Here is a 25,453-nt window from a genome sequence, read left to right as displayed (position 1 = left end):
CGTCACTTTTGAGTCTCGGTGCAGAGCGGGGCGAGGCAGGGCCATGTAATTAGATAGGTTTGGGTAGCCGCTACAGTGCTCGCTCAATCAGGTTATGTGGCTAATAAGCTGCAGTCTCCCTTGCTGCATCTGTTAAGACCACAGATTTAACTGACATGCAGGCACACTGACATGCAGACGCGCACGCACATATTCGGGGTGAGCCCCGTCAAGTCATTGTTGTCCGTGAGTGTAACTTTGTTATGACAGCCTAATTCCCATTATTTCTAATAGTGCTCATTATGAGCGATGCACAGCCTTATAATATGATAATGTTTTTTTTTTTGTATAATTAGATAGCTAAAATGTGATAAATCGACTCGGATGTCTGTGCTGAACTGGAAAACAGTGCTACTCCTAAAGCTGCATTTATATCAACGACCACAAATATTTTCTGAGGAGCTCTAGTGTCAAGCATGGCAGCACAAGTCCGTCAATTTAAGGGTATAGGGTGTTCTGGTAGCTATAGAGCAGAGCTGTAAGTTAAGAGTGTGGTCACGGTTTCAGCCCACAGTCAGCATTACGGAAATCAGTCTGCCTCTCAAGCCGTGTATGTTCCTGATGGGTAAAAAAAAAAAAAAAAGGACACTGCATGGTGGACTTGGTGTGGTGACATTGGTGCTAATAAATCATGTCCTTCATAAACTCTTTTAGATCTCAGACATGATGAAAGATATTCTTTACGATGAGGGGTATTTCAGAAAGTAGTAGTGCTTGTTCAAAAGCTCCATGTTACTGAAGGGCCGATATATTGGCCAGGCCAATTAAGGGCCTAAAGTTTGGCTGAATTTTGAGAATGTACATACTTGGCCGATTAACAGAAGTCTGACATTTTTTATAGTTTAAGGGAATTTTTAAGTGAAACATTGTGTAAAAGAACGTTACATATTTATATTTTATTTATTTAAATTTGTAAATCATATTTAAATTGTATTAATTATATATTTTTTATAATTTACAAAAAATGTTTGTGTATTAGGTAGGTAGGTGGTAGGTAGGTAGGTAGGTAGATAGATAGATAAACATTTATTTAAAACATTAATGAACATCCTGCTGCCAAATATGTGCTCGTTCTCAAATATCTTGGCTTAAGATGATAATGGTTTCGACAAAAGAAGGTGGTCAGATCCCAATCCACAGATTTTTCTGCAATCAGCACAAAAAAACAATTTCTGTGAATTCCATTTTGACGCACAAAGCAAACATCAACGCAAAAGCTTGATAAACTCAGTCAAAATGCCTAAAGCACAAAATCATACTGCTCTAAAGCTCAGAAAGCAGCACAGCCCAAGCTTGAGTGAGATATGAATGAGACATTTGTGTAAGTGTGTGAGACGAGCACAGCTCTTACCAGCAGTAATCCAGCAGGTGAGGAGGAAGCACAGGAATGAAGATGTGCTGCCAGTGCATAGGGTAGAGCATGGCAGTGGACCCATGCACGCATGCAGTTAACTACGACAAGAAAAAACAGACATGTGAGCTCCTTCATATGCCACTGTTTAATGCATTATGCTTAAGGGGATCCCGTTTATTGTGGGCCAGGTGAGCAGGCAGCATTAGACAATCTTTTTATCTTAACATCACAAACCAATTAAACATGCGCTTTTGTTTTTTGGTTATCTGATGTTAAATGCGCAGGTTCAAACATAAAATCAGGGCATCGATCGAGGGTCTAAAAATACACCAAAGCACAAGGTGTCAAATGTGTAGCGGCAATACAAAATTAATGATGCTTTATTACTGTTATACACACACACAGTAAATAATAAGACTCTACAAGAAGCGAACACTTAATTACTACGCTGGTGTGGATGTTTAATGAGTGAACACCCAAGTGACCCCTCACCACACCCTGACTCCCCCTCATGGCTACCTAGAGCTTGTAATGACCTGTGTGGCAATACATGCACACGCCGACTCTTCCTCATCTTCCAGATTAAAATAATATGATTAAATATGGAAAAAGAACAGAGGTCTGAAGGCTCCCCTGGGACTTCATTAGGGCAAATTGCCAAAGAATGAAACATGAGTTAACCAAGAGAGACTGTGAGCTGTTGGGATACCATGGGGAGTAGGGGCTAGAAGAGGGGTCTTGACAATTGGAGCTTCCAGTAATGTGTGAACCATGGCTCGGAAGTATCAAGAGACCTCCCTGCTCACTGACACACACAATATCACAACTGACCACCGAAACCAACCAAGCTTGGACGTAGCACAACAGCTAGCTTCAAAGAGATCAGCTTTAATCCTGAATCACTTCTTTATATGTCCATGATGGGTAAGGCTGGTTGAGTGTTGTTGTTGTTGTTGTGTTCGTTGAGTTCTGTGACAATGTGGTCGAACGCAACTGCTCAGGATAAGACGTGACCTATCGAGTCAAGAAATAGCGCAGTTTTAATTAACAGTAATTTAGTGGCATGCATTATAACATATGCAAATTTGTTGTGCAGTTCTCTGAAAAGAAAGGAAAAGCTTTAGTTGTGACAGATCTAATTTCGTCTGGGCAATTTAGAAGAAAAAAATGAATATTTATGGCATTTCTCACTAACTGAAGTTTGGTTGATATCAAAGCTATGAGACCCGTTCTGTTCGAGATCCCTTTTTCTCAAGGTCCAATAAATGAATCACGCTGAGAGGTCATTGCACTGCAAAGAAACACTTTTCTTTGACTGTGCAAACAGCCTGTCATCTAGTTTCTTAGAGGGGAACCCTTCCGTACCATGTAGAGATGGGTAAAAAAGCCTAATGGCGCATTCCAATTAATTCAACAATGTCCGCAGACAAGCCCAATTGGCTTGATTTATTCCTGACTTGAAAGTGAAGTCATGCCGTCTTCCTTCCAAGACGAGGGCATGAAAAGGAGGTGGTGAAACCTAGATAAACATTAAAAGGTGGAATTCAAAAACAAATTAATTCTTGATATTTTTCCCACACTAACTGTTTTGCTTGCAAACGAGAAATTCATCACAGCGTACACGATCTTGCAAGAAAATCAGTCATGACCTCCTTTCTGTGACAATTAAAGGGAAAGTTCAGAATAACTGTATCACTGCCATTGAATCTCCAGTTGTACCTACAATGCACTGTTGGAGTGCTGTCTTATGAATAATTAATGAAGACATGCCAAAAGAAAATAAAAGCCAAATGGCCACAAAAGGCAAGGTATGCTTGATATTCCTTTAAATAAAGAAGTCATCCGCAAGAACAAATGCTGAATTACATTTGTTTGGATGCAGTGCTGGATCCTGCCGAGACCTGTGAGCTACCGCTACAGTTAGCAGTAATGAGTGTGCTGGGGATGTGTTAAAAGGGGGTCTTCTCTATTATACAAAGGGATCCGTCTTTGGAAATACAACAGACCCCAAAAAACAATAATGCAATTCTAAAGAATCCCAAAGAACACTTGAAGCAATCCTTTCATGAAAAAGGGGTTTCTACATGATAACCAACAAATGCAACATCAGTTCTACAATTGTTTCATTAAGACACATATTTTTAGGATAAATATCTCTAAATGCCTAAATGAAACTATGTTATCATATGCAAATTACTAGTAATAGACTAGTTCAGGGTAATAACTAGGTACTAACCCTGAACCTACTCAACCACGGGACACACTAAGCTGACGGTCGGTCATCAGCCAACGTCTGTTGGAATAGTTTGTTTGGTGTCGACTCATCGAGCTCAGTTTGCCAGATTCAACATGTTGAATCAGCATTGGGGCCATCGGGCAAGTGAGAAATCTGGTTGGAAGTTCATTTTAACAAAAGAGTTAGTGCCCAAGAATTAAAGTGACAGTGATGAAAATAGGCAAGGAATTTGAAGGCAACACAGACATAAGGCTGTTCTAATGTTACATGATCTCTCCCAATCATTCCAATATGCAAATATTTTCATAACATGAGCATATTCTAAATATTTCATATGTCTCGTATATCCTTGTTTGTTTCTCATTTTAAATAACGAATATATACTATCGTTAGCTGCTGATACAGACAGCTTATTCCTCTCACGCAGGCGCAGAATATATGTGTTAGTTTGCAGTCGGCTGTAGTACGTGAGCTGTGTTCATGCACAACTTTTTATCCAGAATCTGCCGACACAAGGCAACAACACCATCAGCTTTTGTTGCCAATAGTTCTTTGAAGTCGGCTTTTAGTCCTAGCCTTTAACCTAACCTTAGGCCATGTAGTTACCTTATATTAGGCAGTACTTTCTTAGGTAAATACACTGTAAGTAAATGTAAGTGCATATACTGTAAAATAAAATGCAACCCAAAAATATTTAAAGATTAAAAATACCATAATATTCACTTTAAGATCCCATACAAATCCTGACACTCAAGGCTAAGCTGATTTAAAAAAAAATCATTACAGTCCTGTTTATTAAAAAATGCCAAAGCAAAAGTTGAAAGACTCTAACAAGATCAGCAATATTTTTTACTGCTAAGCAACACACTGAAAATACACCTATAAATTTCTCTTGAGAAGAAAGGAAAAAGAAGGATCTAGCTGTCTTGGTTCATTGAACTTGGGATTTGCCCAATCAGGTGACAGTCACAGAACTCTCACTTCACAATCAAACCACATTTACACTCATCTCTAGGAGAACATTTGTAGCATTTTGCCTTGCTGAGATATATTTCACAGACGAAGTATAAAGATATGCTTTGTAACACCTTTCCAGTGAACCCTGTCTATGTAAACAAGCTGACGAACATATTGCCTACATCTAGGGAAAAGCTGGGGTTCAAAAATATCCATGGCAACTTCTCCAAGAATAGACAAAGACAAAAAAAAAGTCCCATTCTTTGATAAGCACAACAAAGCTCACAGTGCAATCTGTGATTGGGGCAGACTGGAGACTAGAGGTGCTATTCCCCCTGACAAGGGTGACAGCACCGCAGTCTGCGCTGACTCCTGCTACCTGCAAGACTTCTCTCCCCTGGCCCTCTCCTTGTTTCCCAATTACCATGACTCGCTCTCCCCTCCTGTTGACAAACGCACGGCTCCAAGCGGGGCGCCGACACAGGTGTATCGCTAACAAGGAGGTGGTATTACAAAAAAAGAAAAAGGTAGAGGTAGGGCGCCAAACACCACTAATCCACCTCCCACTGCAACACGATACCACAAAGAAGAGAACAGGAAGTGCCGGAGGAAGATAAAATGTCTATTAAAGGTGTGGTAAGAGAGATGCTTGAAGAAGGAAAGAAAATAAGACGGCATTGCTGAGTAGAGCATAAAAAAAGCAGAGAGTGTGAGGTCGAAAGGAACCTCAGTGGCTAGCACCACAGGCCAAGACGGGATCGGGTCTTGTTAGCATACCACTGACAGCATGATGAGAAGGCAGCTGACAAGACTCGGGGCCGGCCGAGGGGGTCTCGCAGATGAAACGCACCAGGGCCTCCCAGTTGACTAGTTAGAGGGATCCTGATGCAGCACAATTATACTGGCATATGACAAGACTGCATGGGCGGCTGCCTCCAGGAGCCTGCGACATGGGTTTAAAACAGTGGTACTCCTTACGTCTGGTCACAAAACACCAATAAGTCAACTGATGCATTGTTGTTAGATAATGATTTATTCTTTTGCTTTCCAATACAGGCAAGTGTGCGGCCATGTTCTGCTAGACTGACACAGCAGGATCACTAGGGGCCAGGACACTCAGGGTCTGCTGGCAGCATGCATAATGCATTAGCTTTCTTCCTCTTTCCGTCTATCTTTATCCCGTTGGCTCGCTGGAGAAACAGTAGCGGTAGGCTGACCACACTGTGGCCACTGTCATATGCCCTCTCTAAACAATTCAGGAAATTGGCCATATGTCTACACCTGCGTCTAAGAATTCTTTGCAAAATTGACCATATGTGTCTTCCTATAGTTGCTTGGTACTCCCAATGGCTCTTGAGAAGATGGATGGTTTTGGGATTTGAGATGATGAAAGTCTTCGCTGAGGTGGAACCTTAATATCACTAGACTTCGTAGTAACTCTTTTGGCATATTAGTTTCATAAACTCAAGGTCACTTGCTCCCATCTTGCAAAACAGCAAATCAAGTTATGGGAGAGTAAAAAAAAACTATTTACCCAAGAGACTAATGATTTGCACATTCTAACCCCTTGTGTCAGTGAGCACACGGAATGAAGGCGGCAGCCCGGAGGAGTGAAATACTCCCCGGATAGGGTCATTCTGACAGCTTCCTCCGGAGCCAGAGGGTCCGAGGGGAGCCCCTTGGTTCCGGCACTGTCGGCAAGCGCACCGCAGATGCTCCGGGGGGGAATTGGAGAGAGATAGGGAGCGAATGACATCACTCGCTGCTTCTACACCAACTGTCGTGAAAGTACGGACCATCGTCCGCCCCCATGCGATAAACGCCCACTCCCTTTTCAGGCAAGAAGAGCCAGACAGAAAATATGTGGAAGAGTCAGGGATCCAGTAATTGATCATTTAAAGCTAACAGACTTCAGCCCAGATAAACACCCAAATAAAATGCCAAAACAGAGAGAACCGAATCAGCGTACAGTATTCTTTTAGGTGTTTAAGATAATTATATAAATATTTTCTTTCTTACTGTTTATTTAATGAGAAGCAGGTCAACTACTAGTAGTTGCAAATACATAGCCCTAGTGAGCAGGAAGTGTAATAAGATCTATGATTCTGCATTTTCCACCAGTGTGAAAAGTCCTGGGAGGAAAAAATAAATACGTCTATCACATATCATGTTAAAAAGAAAAAAATTAAAAACACATTTCTGTATATACAAAAATAATCCTGGGGGTTCCCAAAATACTTATTTTAAATGTATTGTATAAAAACAATGTATTAATTAATTAATATTTTAAGTAACATGAAAGCGGTCTGATGTGTAAATGAGAATGACAGCAGAAACTCACAGTGCTAAGCTTGCTTGAGGTAATGATGATGCGTCGCTCATGCAGCATGCTGGCGTAGAGGTGCAACATGTTGTTCACATCCACTGCTACAAAGTACTCGGTTAAATTTCTCTAGAAAGAAAGTATGGTTGACTTAGAGGAATTATGGCATTTAAATTATATATTATATATTTTGTTTCATGTTTTGCTTCATGTTCTATGTTTCTGTTCAATGTTTTATTTTATATTGTTTCATTTTAAATTATTTGTTTCATGTATTGTTTTAGATTTTGTTTTGTTTCACTAATAGTCAATTGATCTGATATGTAGCGCAATGACATTTTGGCTTAAATTTGGGCCCTCTGTATTTGTGACTGGGTTAAACATACTCACATTTTCAGGTATGGTGGGGAGTCCATTAATATCAGGAGCTATGAAGTATGAATGCTGCAGAAAACAGACAAGAAAATATGAAGATAAGGTCACCATTACACAACCTTCCAGAATTGAGTGTTTATAGAACATCCAACTTACTGTCTGTTCCACAACCAATAAATAAACAGCGATCGGCCTGAGTTATGTCTGCGTTTGTTAACATCATACATACAGACAACAGATATGGATACATGAAGTCAACAAACGACGATCCCCTGTGGACACTACCGGAAGAGGCTCCCCGCATTGGAGAGAAAGTCTTTATTAAGGTACAAAAGCCAACTGCTCTCTTCTGACAGTATGAGAGGGGTCTGCCAGGCGTACGTTTGAACAGGCGAGCAAGTTTAATGTCTAGATCAAAGAGGCTCCGAAGCTAAGATCCCACGCTGCCTTCTAACTTTAGCACTTTTGTTTGCCTGTGTGGTGCGCTCCGCTCTTTCCCAAGGCTGGGTCGCGATTCGTCATGCGTAAAGAGTATCCATCTGTTGCTCCACACATAGGTTCAACTTTTGCTGCCTTTGTGTATGTTACACAAAAGTGCAACTAACATCCTTTAATTCTCAAAGATGCTTTAAAATATTAATCTTGGATGCTGTGATCACATGACTCCAGCAATCGAACCAAGGGCTGTGCAATGTCAGTAACAATTTATCTGCACTCTATGTGTGTGTCCAGAGTGCTTTTGCTGTAATCGTACAAATATAAACAGTTTAAAGATATCAATAAAGCAGACTGACCAAGTTCTCTTCTTCATGTGCTGACATGTGTTTATTTTCCCATACTGAGCAGCTGATTGCCCTCTGTGTCGTGGACTGCAGTTCCAGCTGGCAGTGGCCAACACTTTGCAGCCGTGTTTATAAAAATCACACATTATCAGAGTGCTTGTTATCACCACGCTGTCTGCTGCTCCCTGTAGTGTGATCAGAATCCCAGACCCTACACCCAGCACCAGTCCCCAACACACACATACTCACCGGATTTAAACATTACTGCCCACACAATGTTGATGGAAACCTCTCCTATCACCAAGGCCCTCTTCCCAAATTCGAATAGCGAACAAACATTTCATGTTGCCAATCATTATAACTTCGGAGAAGTTAAAGCGGAACATGACGGTGATTAGTGAACCCACCACCTGCTGGGAGACGGTACAGACAATTCCAAGAAACCCCTTCAGATGACCTGATGGGCTTTTAGATTACAAGCTAAGGGCAAATTGTTGACAACTAATCCTGAGAAACAGCAAGCTCTAGAACTAGTGATGTCAAGTTCATTAGATAAAAAGATAAAAAAGTTTTAGATTTATTCAATATATGATTGTTACGTTAATATAAAACATAACATTTTAATTATATATCAATAACTAGTTTTATAATGCAGAATTTACTGTATGTTTAATTATATTAATTTATATTAATATATAACTATATGACATCTAGTGAATGTAAAGAACAAAAAAAAATTAGGAATATTGTAAAAATTCCAATAAGAACAGTATGGAATTACAGTCAGAACATGATATTAAAGTGTGATATTAAAATATTACAGCTTAAAAAAAAGAGAAAGAAACTGGATGATGTTTTAATGCAATGTTCTTGAGCACATATTCAAGGGTGCAGTGTTTATTTTTTTATCCATATTTAAATAAAAAGATAAATGTGGGCTAATGGGCAGAGCATCAAGGAGATTTCTTGAGAATAACTGCCTTTTGCTTTTAATTAAGAAAAAAGACTTTGGATATTTGAAAAGAGAATGCAGCAGTGTGGAAGAGCATGAATCATTTAGCAAGTTTGATTGTTTTCCCGAAAAAAAAAACCTGACAACAAGACCCAGGATGGGTTTTTGCCATATTTAAAAAAAAAAAAGAATAGAGCTGGTTTATTTGGCAAAATTGGAGAGCTGTCTCCCATGTGATTAGGACAGAGGCTCCAAATTTCAGAACTGCCTCGTTCCTTCTCTCTCCTTCTTTTCATCCCTCTCCCCTCAGCACACTCACTCTCCACTCACCGACTGTCTGCTTCCTGGATCCTGCACTACTTGCCCACTGGCAAAATGTAAGTTGTTGCTCTTGCAAAAATGAAGGAAAGAATATAGAAGGATTAGATGGAGAGATCAGACAGACAAAAAAAAACTGACACAGACTGCAAAATATTGACAGATGGATGGAATGAGATAAAAAAATGATAGATAGAATGACAGACTGACGGAAACTATAGAATGACCGATGGATCAAAGAGAAAATGGAGAATGAAAGAATGATTAATAAACAGAATGATAAATAAAATGATTAATAGATAGATAGACAGACAGATAGATAGATAGTCTGTCATTGACTGGCAGTTGTTGAATCTACACTATTGCTGCTGTGTTTGATGAGTCACAGCAGTGTTGATCATGTGTAACTCTGTCCAGCGTCTTCTATCAGAGCAAGAGGCCGGCGGTCCCACTTCTGTTTCTAAACAAAATGTCAGCCCTCCCCAGCACCTACCACACTCAGATTCACTGGCGTATTCGGCTTTGGCACGGGGTAGGTGTACAGGGTTTCTAACATGTCGCTCAAGTCGTCTTCCTGTGAGGACAAAAAAAGACAAATATGAAAAACCAACAAATGAAGAAAAAAAAACACAACACAACCAAAGGAGCACGAAAGAAAAACAACGGAACAGCAAAGCGCTTCCGTGATTTAAAGCGCTCGGTGTAAAGTATTCCTACAGCAGTCTGCAGAAGAGAAATATATCCGACTGACACACATTTAACGAGCGATCCTGAGGTTAAGAGACGGTAAGCTAGGCTGCGGCAGACGCTTATTATTCTGGGGATGATTTATGGCGAACATTGGCTGTTCGTAATTAACCAAAGGTCCTTGCTCAGAGCAGGCGGCTTTAAGAAGCCATTGGAGAAAAGCTTTGCCACAAAACAGGCCTCAGGATTATAACGCTGAGCTTTTACGAGCTTTTATGACAAGAGTGCAATTTACCCTCTCAAACTTGCTGGAGAATAGCGATGCCGTTGCTGTTAAAACACGGTCTGACATCGAATATTTAGGCACATATTTAGATTGCCCTTTCCTTGTATGCAAGTTCCCAGATTAGCTGTGTGGCCAGAGCTTGCAGCATGTATGGCTGTGTGTGTGTGTGTGTGTGTGTGTGTGTGTGTGTGTGTGCATGCAAGCCGCTGTCACGAGAGCCTGGATGCTCACACACATGGTCAGTAACATAGCCTAAGGAAACACTTCATTTACCCTCGCCATAAACCTTCAGCGCTCTTGTCTTTCCTCGTCAGCCAACGCCGCCTCACGTGGAATGCAACAATAAAAGTCAACCCAATCGTGCTTACTCACGCAAACAATTCATTTATGCATAATAGAGTTTAGTTGTTTTTTTTTTTTACAAATTGTAAGGAAAATAGTAAAATATTTGTTTCTTTTTTTTATTAATAATTTAAATCAGTTTCTATTGGCATATTTAAAATTTTCATTATAAATTTAACCATTTATTTTTCTAATTTTGAGTATTTTTTTAATAAGTCTACATAAACTTTTATTCGTTTTTATTTCAGCTTCAGTTTTTGTTATTTTAGTACATCAAGTTAAACTAAATTAAAAAGAGAAATGTTGCCTTGGCAATTAGCGTAAACACGTTTTTATATTTTATTTCATTTAATGTTTATTTATATCATGTAACAATTTTTTTCTTGTTTTTTTTTCAGATTTAGTTAACTACATTAACTCTGCCTTTACTCTGCATTTTAAATAAATAAATACATACATATATACATGTTAGAATTATTTTTATTTTAAAACATTATTTTAAAATAGTTTTATTCTTGAAACATTAGCAAAAACATTCTTAATGCAAATGTCTATCTAAACAGATAGTAAAAAGCACTGGGGACAACTTATTTTTTTAATTGTTTATAAATTCATTCTTATCTAAATTTATGCACTAAATTGATTGCAGCAATTTGCTTAAAAAATTTTTATTAATTATTTAAACATTTGTTTAAACTCACATTTAATTCACATTTTGGTATAACTACTGGTACAAAATATAAATATTGTCGCATTTCATGCTAATTTTGGTTTATATCCTATGCAAAAACTATATAACATTTTCAGATACAAATCAAATGCAAATAAAAATCTTACATAAATTGCTGAATTGTGGTCAAATTTCTGTGTTTTTTTTTTTCTTCTTTTTTTTCATTTGCTGTTATCTACTATATTACGGTTTATATAGTCCCCCCCCCCCCAAAAAAAATAATTTTTGACATAAAATCATCATACACAATATGAATGTGTAATTTTCACATTTAATGCAAAGTTTGGTGCCTGTTAAACAATACACTGTCTACTGCTTAGAAGCAAATTCTGAAGGGCTTCTTATTTGTCATTTTTGTGTGTTTGTACAATGTGTACTGTGTTTATTTGTGTCAAGTAGCACTCCTTTTCCCAAAAGAAAACTTTCTGAATTGCAGTTTTACCATCTCTTGACCGCTACAGTCTCATAAATGAAGCTAAATGACTTTGAAAGTTGCACTGAATAAGCATCTGCTAAACGCCTTAAATAAAAATCATACAGAGAATGCACTTCACATAATGAACAAAATGAAATGTGAAGAATGCATACTTTTGGTAACGGAACGGGTCAATGACACAGAGGATCTAAGGGCTTAATTCCTGACCCTCGTGACTCCCAGTGTACTCAGCCCCTGATTTGTTTGTGTTGAGGAGGCTTGGACTTCCTCACTTCTCTTTCAGCGGCTCCGTTACACATAACTGAACGATAACAGACTGATAGAGAAACTCAGAGCGCTTCAGTTAGACATTGGCTCCACACAGACTATGTTTTTCATTTGATGCAAGCTTAATATTTCCATCCTCTTTTCCTAATTCAAACTTTTCTTCGTCTCCTACTGCTGTGAAACTTCGAAAAAAATCGGGCACAGTGTATTTCCTGACAATTTGTTTTCCCGTATATCATAAGGACTGACTTCCTGTTCGATGCTCGGTCTGTTAAATGTCAACAACACTGCAAAGCAAAGCGCAATCAACCAACTGTGCCGGTTTCGCTGAGACGGATTATAGATGACGTTTTTCTTCTTTTTTTGTCTTTACACAAAACAAAACACTGAAGTTTTGCTTTGCAGTGGCACTTTTGGCTCACAAGCTGGATGGCAGGCACGTGGGTAATTTCAATGCTATTTGTGACATTAGCTGTTGGCTCAATAGGGGTCCGGCATTGTGCAATCAGCCAGTGACCTCACAGAGAAAACTTTTTTTACAGTTACAAATATTTACAGTTATTACAGATACTCTTTGATCTGTTTATATATTCAAATTTGAACTCTTAACGTACGTAACAATTTGTCTTTCTTACGTTTTCATGAGCATTCATTTTACAAAATTGATATATATATATATGAAGAGTTCAGATGCAAAAGCCTTTAAGTGCCGTCTGAAATTTTCTTCTAAAATGAGCATTTTTCTCAGGCTCCTATGTTTATGTTTATATAACTTATTCATTGTCATTAAAGTGAAATTACTGAATCAACACACAGGAGCCTAATAAATATACTCATTTTGGAATAAAATTGAATATATATATATATATATATATATATATATATATATATATATTAAGTGTTTTAAAAAAAGTTAATCTGGACCAAGAAAAATCTGCTTTAAATAATGTAATTAAAAAGGTTTTAATATATTTATTTTACATAGATGATCTGATTTAATGCTAATTTCTGTTAACCTTTTATAAACTCATTCTTATGTGTTATAATTTTTTCTTTCTTTCCAAGGGTAAGAGTATTTAAAAATATGTGTTCAAAGTGATCATTTAAGAATGGGTTTTATTAACTTTTAATTCTTGTGTAAATTGAAGCATTTCATGCATATTCTTGGGTAAATAATAACCATTTTCAGAAATGTGCAACTTTATCTTAGATGATGTTAAAAAAAAGTGTGCATGAAATATGATAATGTGTTAAATTGTTCATAAATCTATTATTAAATTACCACATTAATTATAGTTTTAAATGGCAGAACTTAATGCACATTCTTTTTATTCTTGTGTACTGTAATTGTGCTCATTTTTTCCATGTGAAGACAAGTTAAAGATTCCCTCAACTTACCTGGTTCTTTGACAAGTAGTCTGCAAGGGTATTTAGCATCTTATAATAAATCTCAAACCATGGGATATAACTGTCAAAAAAAAAAAGAGAAGAAAACTGCAATGAACAATTATTTATTAAAACACTTCACAAGGAAAAAGCTATAAAACACTGTAGCCTCGTTCAAAAGAGGAATATAATTTTCTCAAATCCACCACAGCTGATTCTTTCTCACCTTGACTTTTAACCTGTTGGGCTTTAGAGCATTTTTTTGACTACAGTGAACCTTATTATCACATTCTTAGTACCTGCTGACACTTGCATTTTAAACATTCCAGCCATGGAGCGGGCTAAATAAAAGTATTTGGTTTCTTCAACAAAAACACTAGTGGTCCACTGTAGACTGTAATAAACCAGGGATGGGATGGTTTACAAGCATGCTGCGCCCAGATGCACAACCTGAACCTCATCTTCGTACTACACATGTCACTGTTAGGGATGTGCGATATGACTATTTTTGATAGTGGACGTTAAAAAATGTGTCTTACTGATCTCCTTTTGAAGAAATATTGTGTTATCGTGCTAAAGCACACATTGTATCAGCTGCAGTTCTGGAAATCACAAAAGTGCATTATTTGCATCTGCTTTAAAGCATTACTTGTTAAACAGTGCTTGATTACTAAGTTATCATGTTATAAGTTAAGTTATAATGTCAAAATGCACAAGGTTCACATGTAGACTGGTTATGTCTAAAATAAAAATAAACAGTTAAGAGAGATATGTATATGCCTTTATATTAGATGCATGGAGCTCTTAAAGGGACAGTATGTCATTATTTACTCACGTTGTCCCAATTCTGTATTAATTTCTTTCTTGTGCTGAACACAAAAGAAGATATTTTAAAGAATGTGGATAACCAAATAGTCGCTGGTCCACACTGACTTTGATAGTAGGAAAACAAAATGATATGGATGTCACTGTGGACCTGCAAATGTTTGGTTTTCACATGTTCTTTAAAATAGCATTTATGTTCAGAAGAAAGAAACTCATTCGGGTTTAAAACAAGTTTTGAGGGAGTAAATGGTGGTATAAAAATAAAACACTATGACAGAATTAACAGACAGATGACAGAATTTTTGGAATGAATTATTCCTAACGTTAATAAAACACAAAATTGCACAGAAAAATCACTCGCTATTCTCGACTGAAAAATGTTAATACAGTTGCTTTAATATAGTGTTTTGTTTTTATATTTGTTCATTCAGTTTCTTGAATGCTCTTGCTAAATACATTGCACCTGAAAATAAAACACTGTTTGTTTCATGTTTATTATATGTATTTGTAATGTGTAATGCGTTATTCTTATTTTTTATAATAAAGATAAAATAATGACAAAGATTTTTATTTTCGCCCATTTTGGCCTAAATATCCGCCATTCTTTTTTATATTTTGCTATCTTGAAAGGCTTCGTCTTTCTATTTGTTTGCAAAAACTTGCAAAACAGTCAAACCAACATAAAGAATCGTGATAAAATTGTTACTCGTGATATTTCAAAAAAATTATCTTGATATGATATTTTTGCCCTATCAGCCACCGTTTTTTTTTTCTCCCAAAAATTAATTTCCTAGCAGGAGTACAGAAAATTATTCACACCTTATCAATGTGTATTAACTAATCACACAATGACTAGCCAAGAATATCTGCAACATTGTGTGCGTTGCCGCCTGACAGAATCTTGGCTAAGTTGACAGGCCTTTAAAGATGGAACGCGGCCAATGTGTTGTTTTGGCTTGAAGGTTGTAAGAACACACACCATTTATTTTGTTATGCAATCTAGTGAAGAAATGCGGCCTGCTAGCAGGCTCTGACTTTTTCTTTCCCCGTATGTAGGCGTGATTACAAAATTCATTTAGACTCTGTCTGAAATCTCACACTTAACCGAGAGCGATTACATCAGCTATTCTTTTCAAATGCAAAGCTTCGACTTTTGTTTGTCACTAATACTTGACTACTTTAATTGGCAAAAGAAGAAGCTTGAATTAATAGATATGGGAATCTTTAAGAAAGAAGAAGCTTATCATATGATCCCAGTTGAACCATATAGCTGAATTTTCTTTTATCCTTCCATGGGTCAGTGAGCTCTCCAGCAGACTGGAATTAACATACAACAAAAAACACAACTAAGTGCAATTTTCATCTGTAAGGGGCCAGTGGCACGGCGTTCCCAGGGACGTGCGCTCAAGCGTGAGACTTTCAAGTCTGGGTGACCATTAACCTAAAACAATCATCTCTTAACATGCCAATATTTTGACGTGCACGACAACGTTCGCAAACCAGGTCACACTATTCCAAATTAAACGTGTCTATGCTAATTTCTAGATGGATGAGAAAAAAAAAATTATCTTGTTTTGGTAAGCATGACGTGTTGTTTGAAATATCGCAATCGCCCGACACCTTGCTCAAGCTGCATTGCACAACAAAGAAAAATCATTATCTATCTCTCTCTCTTGCTCTTTGTTTAAAATGCGAGGCTCCTGGATGCTAATCCTTCATTTTTCACATGTGAAGGGGATTTAAACGGGAGCCTCTTCTTGTCAGAAAGGCACGGCAGAGCACAAACACTCATTATACTCTTAAATGAGAGCATGTAAATCTTTTGTTTTAAAGTCAAATAAATCACCGCTCTATAAGGAGCAGGCTTGCATTTATGAAGACATCCAGGAAGGAATACCTTTCGCGAAATCCTGCATTCATTTTTTATTTTAAGGCATAAAGCAGAAGCACACAATTTTTCTTCTCGTTTTAACTTTTTATAAATAGGCTGAGGGGAGCACGGCACCCCAGCCCAATCTCTTCACAGCTAGTAAGTAAAAATGTGTTTGTATTCGGCAAATCCTCTGATAGAAGAACATTCATCATGCTGAACTGTGCTGAGACGAGCCAATCTCAACGGCCCTTTTAGGTTCTCTAGCGCCGTGTGTATTCGGAGAGTAAACCAACTTATCTGTGGCTTACTGGCAATCCCTAACAAACTCGAGCTCCTTGCTTCCACAGCCAGAAGCATCAGATAAGCTCTAGCAAATGGTTTGATAGCCAGAAAAAAAAGACAGAAACTGACCACCAGTGAATGAGGGAATGCGTAGGTCATGACATGATTAGAAAAGATTTATTTGTGTTTTCGAGAAGTAAGTGCGAACTACTTGAGCACTACTTCTGAGCCGAAACATAACTTTTGTCAAGTCAGCTGATGGGTTTCAATTTTTAGACCAAAAAGTCAGAAAATATGGGATTTAAAACCTGGAAATATATATTTTTAAATGTACAAAAAAGCACATTGTGTTGTAAAAATATAATACAATTATATAAAACACTTTCCTAGGTCACGAATTAAAACGAAAGGTGCTGCTGTCATTAAAGCAAAATCATAAAATTGTTCATTTTAAAACTATTATACTATTTAAAAATAAAATGTTTGACTGATTTAGAAAAATAAGTAAATCACTAAACTTCACAATTCCACTGTAAATCAGTTTAACGTCGTATTATGCCTTTATTTTAAAGTATTAAATTCAATGCACAGCCTTATACGCTTGTATGATCTAATCGGCCCTTAAATCAACATGCATTCTAAATCATTGGAGGTATTTAGGAGCTTTAAAAGCAAGTAAGCTTGCACCTTGTATCCTTCCCAGGATGAGATACGATTACACCCGGACCTTTCCTGAGTTTTATGTTCAGCAGAGGGAAAGAAATATCGCTAAATGGCCACTAACTGAAGAAAACCTCTGCTGTCTGAGGAAGACGCCAAGTCGGGTCTCAGCCATCAAATAAAATGGGCGAGAGGGAGAGAGAGGGGGTCTATTTCATCTGGGGTCTCGCATATGTCCGAAGGCTATGCGCTCAGAGTGTCCGAAGGCCGGATGGGCGGAGAGGGTGGGGTAAAACGGAACGCTTGTGTTTTTGAAGTGGTTTGGCCTGAAGGAACCCTGGCCTATTTGGCCTGGACTAAAACCTCCTAAGCTACAAAGGGCTGTCCATATAAAACTGTCCCTCTCATTAGGCAACTTCCTCGTGTAAGCTTAGGTGACAATTTTACAGTCCCACCACTTCAACAATCACAAGGACACAAACTGTTTTACTTTTCTTTTATATTCTGGTAGAGTTTAAAAGTGTGTGAATGAGAAAAAAGTCTCCCCTTACAAAAAAAAAAACCTATAACTGTACAAGTTATACAATTACTTATGTTCCTAAAAGATCTAAAAAAGTAAATATTAACATGTGATATTTAGTATTTTATATAAAACATATATAAAATAATTATATATATATATATATATATATATATATATATATATACACACACACACATATATATAGTATATATATATATAGTATATATATATATACACACACACACACACACGCAAAAGTGTTTATATACTTAATTTAATATATACATTTATGTTTTAATTTTTTTTTCCTTATCCTTCTGCAGAATGTTGGAGAAAAACAAACTTTCTTTAGGTCTTTTGTTACATTTGACTATGTTCTTTCCAAATAGATTACATAAACAAAAGAAGTCTAAGGTCTTAAAGGAAAAAAAAGGGACAAAACTGAATATTATGAATGAAGGAAGTCATGCAAACTTCTCAGAATGCATAATGAATTTTATACATCATATGTCAAATGAATTAGCATGTAAAACTCAGTGAAAGGGACAGGGGAGACTCTTGCTAATTGGCAGCAGGGCTTCATGCATAATTATTGGTGAACCGTCTCCGGCATGCCTCTGTGCCTGAATAACGAGGGGAGAGAAAGAGAGAAACACACACACACACACACACACACACACACACACACACAAAGGCCATCCTGGCCGGGGTGGGAGGAGGAGAGATCTCGACAGGAGCTCATCATGACAATGATAAACCTACGATTGTCCATCAATACCATGTAGACGGAGAGGGGGGAAAAAAGTGATATGTCCCAGTAGAGCTGCTCTGAATTACTAAATGCATTTGTATTATTAAATACACTGGTTTATCGTTTATGTAACACACAGTCTTCAATCTACAGCTTTCCATTCTCAGAGGAACAACTCAGACTGAAAATATGAAAGCATTTGCCATCAAATTACGATCTAAAAAAAACAAACAGAAAGAGCATTCCTGTCGGTTTATTATTATTTCATTAACTTGAAGTATTGTTTGCTTCAAATCCCTTGATCTCAGAATCTAGAACCGATTCGGAATTTGTTTCCTTAAACCAGGAAAACTTACATTTCTGAAGAAATGTATCTTCAATCCAATAAACTTGTGATATATTAATAGTGTATTATGAGCTTGAAATCTACCATTATTCATGCAGATGAAAATATGATTGCAAATTGGCAAATGATTCACTTGCCAAAAAAAAAAAACACTTGAACAAAAAAGCATCAATAAAGATCTCTTACCTGAGCAAACAGATGCAGACCCTGCAGCCGGAGGTCAGCCGACAGAAACCAAACCTCTGCTTGCCATCAATGTCTGTGAGCACAAATGTGAAGTTCTGGCCCACCTGAGACTGGGACACTCTGTAGCCCACCAAACAGAGAAGGGGGGGGGGGGGGGTTAATTCATCTTTTTGATTAAACTACAAATAGCAATTATATTTGATGGAAACACCGTGTTAGACGTTGACTGTAACTTTGAGCATTTTTACATTCATTCCAAAGCCAAATTTAATCATATCGGAGAAAAATTATGAAAACTATCAGAAAAGCTATTAATTTAATTTCCATTACATTTAAAGGTTGTAGGAACTGAACCAAGGGTGACAGTGAAGTTTATCTCCACTAGATGGCAGCAACAAAGCTTCAGCTGGAAGGAAGTGAACTTCTCACACATCGCATAAACTATACAACAGAGCTTTCCATTTTTCATTTCCAAGAGCAAACAAGCCAACACACACACACACACCGCTGAGAGAAGAGCACATTTATTCAGGAGACGTGTCTACCATCATGCCAGTTAGGACAGACAAGCAAACAAACATTGTTTACAGGGGGCGGAGATCTTAATTTCTATAAAGGTGCTTTATTTCTACGGACCTCTCAGTGAAAGGTCTGACATTAGAAACAGAAGCAGAAGCAAAGGAGGTGTGCGACTCCACCCTGTGAGTCATTTACGACAGCCGCTTGTGCGTGTGTGAATGCGTGTTGGATAAACAAACATCCTCATTTTCCCAATTCACACAACGATTAACTTCTCTTCCGGAAGCATGAAGGACGTCCTACCTTTCAACGTCAAATGGGAAGCAGAACTTAGGCACTGTCTGCAGGACCTCCTAGAATGAAACAAAACAAAAGACATTAAGAGCCATTCAAATGATGTTATCCTTCACTAACTGATATTAGTTCAACACATTTAATTCAAAGACAAACCTTAATTAAGGCGTGTGATGTGATAAAGAGGATTATGTGATATAATACACTCCATGTCTCTATGATATTCTTGTCCCTAGATACAGCTCTAATGTAAGTCTAACAGATTTTCCAACAGTTTTTCGTCTGCAAGACGAAAACCATAAGTGCAATTGATTATTAAAGTAAATGAGCACCTTCTCAACAAATTGCATGGTTGGTAGTACAAACTGGTAATCAGATCAAATGGCTCTGTTTGAAATAAATATTCATTAATTGGAAAAGTAGCTGGCAAACAAATGAGCAAACGAATGCATTATTAAATTATTTTTAATTACATTACTAAATGGTTGCTAGGTGTCTCAAGTTAAAAAAAAAAGCCACAAAACTCCACACTTCTATGAAATTCTAGTCCCTAGATACAGCTATAATGTAAATCCAAGGGATTCGTCCGCCAGACAAACGTGCAATCGTTTAGAAACGTAAAAGCGCACATTTTCTCAAACTCCATTGTTTGTTGCACAAACCATGTTAATTAGACGAGAGTTTCTCATTTCAACTTAATATTCATTAAGTAGAACAGTATCCGACAAACAAAAATATTTACATTTTTAGTGCACTGCCAAATGTTTTAAATCAAGTTCAAGTTCCTTTATTTATACCCAAAGGTAGATTTTGTTTGCAGTAGAGTCCTCATACACACATATGAATCAGAGCACATATCACACATCATCAAAAACTACATCATCAAAAAGTTCTTATCGGTCCAGAATAAATAATACATATTAAAAAAAATATATATATATATATATATATATATATATATATATATATATATATAAAAATAAATTAAAAAAAAAGGTTCAGTAGTCTCCTCATACAAAAAAATAGGAAGTAAAATACATAAAAACCAAGTACACTATAAGCTACAGTATAACTTATTCCTCAAAGTAATGGCTGGAGGAACAAAACTGTTGTGTCTTTTTGTTCTACACCTGGGGATTATAAATTGCGTTGTTAAGTGTTTGCTTGGTAGCTGCATATAGTCTCAACATCTCTATACTATTCCGGGAGCCCTAGATATAACTCTAATGTAAGTTTAAGGGATTTTGCTCCTGATTTTTGTCTGCCAGATGAAAATCCGTAGCTGATTAGAAGAGTAAAAACAAACTAAATTATTTGTAGACAAACTAGTGAAATAACGATTCAAATAACTATTCGTTTTGTAGAACAGTAGCTGGCAAACGAATGGTTTTAAAAGGAAAAGACATCAAACCGAGGTATTGGGGAGGGTGATGAGAGGCTAAAATAATTAGCAGCCATTAGCTCATTGATCGTTTCGTTTGAGGTGTGGGGATGACGGAGGTGACGGCAGATTGTTGGAACAATGGCTGAGCTGCACCAGGGGTTTAGAGGAGGTGCGGGAAGGATAGAAAAAGGGGGGAAAAGGATGCCCATCCTTTAGGGTTTTACCTTCCCACACAGCCCCAGAGGGAGAGTCCTAGCACCAGCAGCGTATGAATTTCCATAGCCATATGGGTTAGCCACGTCTGGCCAGTCCTGCACTGTAGACTAGCCATGGGGAACTGCCAGTGATCCTCAGCTTAAAATTGTAACAAGCTGCGACCATTCAAATGAATGGCGCGGGTGTGTTTTGGGGCAGCTGGGTAGTTCAAATGCAGCTTCCATAACCATACCTGCCCTTTAAAACAAAATTAAACGTTCAACGCTCGTGTATATGCGAGGCTGCCTGTTTTTGTTTGCGTATATATGCAGGCGCGGATGATGACTGGTTGCTGTTTTTCTCGGTGGGAGGCGGTGGTGCTGATGGGGGAAGACAGAGTGAGAGAGTTAGTATGTGATACAGAGAGCGGCGAGGAGATTGAAGGCTCTGGCAGGCGAGAGAGGAACGTTGGCAGCGGCAGAAACATCCTCGCCGTGTCGTGGCGCGGCGGATGACTGTACGGCAGTAAAGCTGTCATGCAGACGCAAGCCTGATGCTGCCGTATGTGACTGCTACTATCATTAACTCCTATAGGCGCTTCCCCCCAAGTGTTTATGCCAAGCTGTGCCACGCTTTTGCAGAAGCGTATGCAAACGGATGCTACGCAAATAAAATAGTCTCCTCCGCCAATGCAGAAGTTGTCGCAGGTCTGGCCTGCTTGACGCCAGTCAGCGCTGGTCCTTGCTGTCAATCCGAGTTGCTTGACAGGAACTTGCAATGGATTTCACACTGGAAATAACATTCAGACTAAATAAAAGGCAATATCTGTAACAAAAACATTTAGCTGAATGAATGCTTTCATAATGCAATTAAAACGGTCTAAAGAAATAAATAACTGCAAGCCATAATTATGATCAATGGAACGCCAAAGCCTGTACCTTTTTAATGTCAACATTAAATGGCGTTTGCAGTTCCTTGATTTAACTAAGAAATGGTCTTGGTGTGGCAAACTGAGAGGAAGACAAAAGAAGATATATTTATAAGAATGTTTTGTCCATATAATGAAAGTCAATGGGGTCTAATCTTGTTGTTTTGGACCCAATTGACTCTTATTATATGGAAAAAAAACAGTGAGTAACAGTTTTAGAATGACTCCAAGGTAGGCAAATGATTCAAATTAATTTTTTATTATACTGGGGCAAATAAGTTTAGATTTATTGTAAATAACTCTAAAAGTACCAGAAACTGATTTGATTTCATGTTGACTTTAAGTGATTTTCAAATCCATTCATATCCATTGGCAATAATAGTCTCCCGATTTGCCTCAAGGTTTTAGTAGCTCTAAATCTCGGTATGCATGTGCATTACACACCTTTTTCTCTCACTGTTTTATTACTATTCATCAAAGTGATCAGGGAACTATACCAAAGCGAGCTCTGGGAGGAAAGTCGGATCGTGTGAAGAGGTGTAACATGAGTTGCTATCGTTCCTGTTGTTTGGTTGTACTGTTTTTTCCCCTTTCCCTGCCTCCCTCCCAACCATTTTCCCAAGACAAAAGAATATAAAACAGCTAATGCATTTACAACTCACTGGAGGAGGCAGGGTGAACTCTGCAGGCTGCATTATTTATTTACTGTTGAGACAGGGATATCACTCAATGAGACAGCAGTCTCCATTCCCCCATGGTCCCACTGCGGAGGCCTGCAATCACAGCTTCTCCTCTATCACTATCTCACTCTCCTCCACCAGCAGCATTTATTACCACCCCACGCTACTGGGAGACACTACCGCTCCCTCCCTGAACTCCCTGCAGAGGAAGAGAGCTTCTCCTGGGCTGGATGGGAGCAGAAGATCCAGCACTGGCATCAGTAGCAGCAGCAGATATCAGGGGATGTGCTGCTTCACTCGGCTTCTGCATAACGATGACGTTCATACCCCAAGCCAAACTGCCCGATTTCGATGGAATGGGTGCACGATCAGAGCCAGAAATGGTGAAAACACAATATGGACACAGGGTCTTCAGATACCCGAGAACATCAACAAAGTTGCTTTCAAAAGTGCAATTACAATGAATATCTAGTAGTAAGATCAGTTCATTGACCAAACAATTTGCAGAAAAAAAAAAAAATAAATTCATTGCAATTGGGAGAAAAAAAAAACAACTAAATTTGTAATACTATATACATATACACACACACACCTTTTATTTCTCAAAATTGTGATTATACTCTCCATCGCAACTATTTCTAGTTATTGCGAGTATTCCTGCCAATTGTGAATATGTCTCATGATTGCGAAATTATGTCTCCTTATTGTAACCTGTTCTCAACTGCAACTTCATTTTGCACAATTCCGACTATTTCCAAAATGTGAAATTTATTTTACAAAAGTGCAAATATTTTCCACAACTGCAAACCTACTTTTGCACAATTGCAATGTTGTTGTCGTTGTTTTTTTGTTTGTTTCTTCTGCACAAATTAAACTATTTTGTAATTCAACTATAACCTTAATCATCTTAATCATGTTGCACAGTTGCGTCTTATCTCACAACTATACTTTTATTTCACATAACTGCAGCTGTTTCTTAAACATGCTACTTTATCGAACAATTGTGACTACTTTTCGTTACCACAAATTTCCCACAACTACACATTGAAACGGGCTCCCATAAAAAATAAATAAAAAAATAAACCTAACTGTGTCACATCTGCAGGGTTTTTCCTACATTGAAAATTTTTTGGCGGCCGCCAAAACGATTTTTTGTCCCGCCAAAGCCTTATTTGATCTGTAACTGGGTTTTGTGAGTGAAGCAGGCTACTGACGGAGTGACGGAGAGAACGAGCACAGCGCCACACCCAGTGTTGCCAGATCTCGCGAGACAAATAAGCAACCAGGCCTCTGAAAACAAGCCCCAAACAAGCGACTTTTTCTAAGGAAAAACAAGAATAAATGCACAGTCAAACCAGCAATTATTCAGACACCAGATATATTTTTTTATATATTTTTTTACTAGTAGGTGCAGGACACTATAAAAGAACATACACATCTGAAATGAGAAAGTAAGTGTGCTTACCCCATTTAGCAAGAGTGTTAAGTAAAATTTAGCCTTAATAATCCACAGTATGTATAGGCCTATGACAATGTGTAGTAAATTACCTATAAAATAATTTAGTTTAAAGTTAGACTGGAGTGAGATGAAACTAGATCTGTTGCTATAGCTAGATGCTAATTTTATAAAATTTTATATGGTAAAAAAATACACTATTACACCTTTTAACGTTGCGTTTTTAAGTGATATGATTATACTTAAATAGTTATCAGGTCTATCAAAAAAGGATTTTATCATTCTTAACTATGAAAGCCAGTCATGGAAAAATCACAGCTTTTTTTGCAAAGAGGGCAAGAAAAGATGACAGTGATCGTTTTTTCTTTGTATTTGTTTTAAATGTAACATTTATTGTCAATATTGGACTTGCGGATCATGTGGGTACTAGGGTACTCTTTGCTGTGTGTGGATGACCATGTCGGTCAGCCACCACCGAAGACCAATTTTGACCCAGGAAAAACCCTGATCTGTGAGGAAAAAATAAAATAAAAAATCCAACAAGTACAGGAGGAAGGGAGCAGAAAAGAGAGAAAAAGAAAAGGGAGAGAGAAAGATGTTGTGAGTGGGAACTAAGCTGTGCTTCGAATGAGCGAGTGAAAAGCATTTCTTCATTCTGTCATTACAGGGATGCAGGAGGGAGGGAGGGCGTGAAAGATATGTGGCGAGAAATATAGGGAGAAAGAAAAAGAGAAAGAAGCAGAAGGAAGGAAAGGGAGAGAAAGCTTGAGAACAGAGACATAGACAGGCAAGGAAGACCGACCAACAGTAAGAGATAAAGAAAAGAGAGATAAGGTGAGAGAAAGACAGGAATAGAGAAAGAGAGAGAGACAGCAAACTCCCCCTTTTCTCTCTCCAAGCTGGTGGGATTCCTCCCGAGGGGTTTCTGTCTTTAAACCTCCATGCACTTTAAAAATTCTGCCAGCCAGCAGGTCTACACGGTGCTATGGAACTGTCTCCAGCAGGGGAGAAGTGTGTGATTGTGTGTGTGTGTGTGTGTGTGTGAGGAAAGAGAGAAAGAGAGACTGGCAGAGCCACCATG

At 37.9% G+C, this 25,453-nt stretch overlaps 1 protein-coding gene across 4 annotated transcripts in view; it reads right to left on the bottom strand.

The window, feature by feature from the left end:
* Positions 1 to 25,453, bottom strand: part of LOC132159945 (DENN domain-containing protein 1B-like) — a 101,330-nt gene that overhangs the window by 40,036 nt on the left and 35,841 nt on the right. For 2 of the 4 annotated variants that reach the window (XM_059569624.1, XM_059569622.1), the window contains exons 4-11: positions 19,739 to 19,788; positions 18,917 to 19,036; positions 13,483 to 13,552; positions 9,830 to 9,910; positions 9,349 to 9,408; positions 7,300 to 7,353; positions 6,928 to 7,038; positions 1,391 to 1,491 (exon numbers count right to left, since the gene is read on the bottom strand). In XM_059569624.1, the coding sequence (XP_059425607.1) occupies positions 1,391 to 1,491; positions 6,928 to 7,038; positions 7,300 to 7,353; positions 9,349 to 9,408; positions 9,830 to 9,910; positions 13,483 to 13,552; positions 18,917 to 19,036; positions 19,739 to 19,788 (647 nt within the window). The remainder of the gene's footprint in view (positions 1 to 1,390; positions 1,492 to 6,927; positions 7,039 to 7,299; positions 7,354 to 9,348; positions 9,409 to 9,829; positions 9,911 to 13,482; positions 13,553 to 18,916; positions 19,037 to 19,738; positions 19,789 to 25,453) is intronic. The other 2 variants (XM_059569625.1, XM_059569623.1) reach the window with 1 other exon arrangement.

Source organism: Carassius carassius, chromosome 16 (genome assembly GCF_963082965.1).
Source record: "Carassius carassius chromosome 16, fCarCar2.1, whole genome shotgun sequence".
Lineage (NCBI taxonomy): Eukaryota > Metazoa > Chordata > Actinopteri > Cypriniformes > Cyprinidae > Carassius > Carassius carassius.
This window is presented reverse-complemented; position numbering and strand designations above follow the sequence as displayed.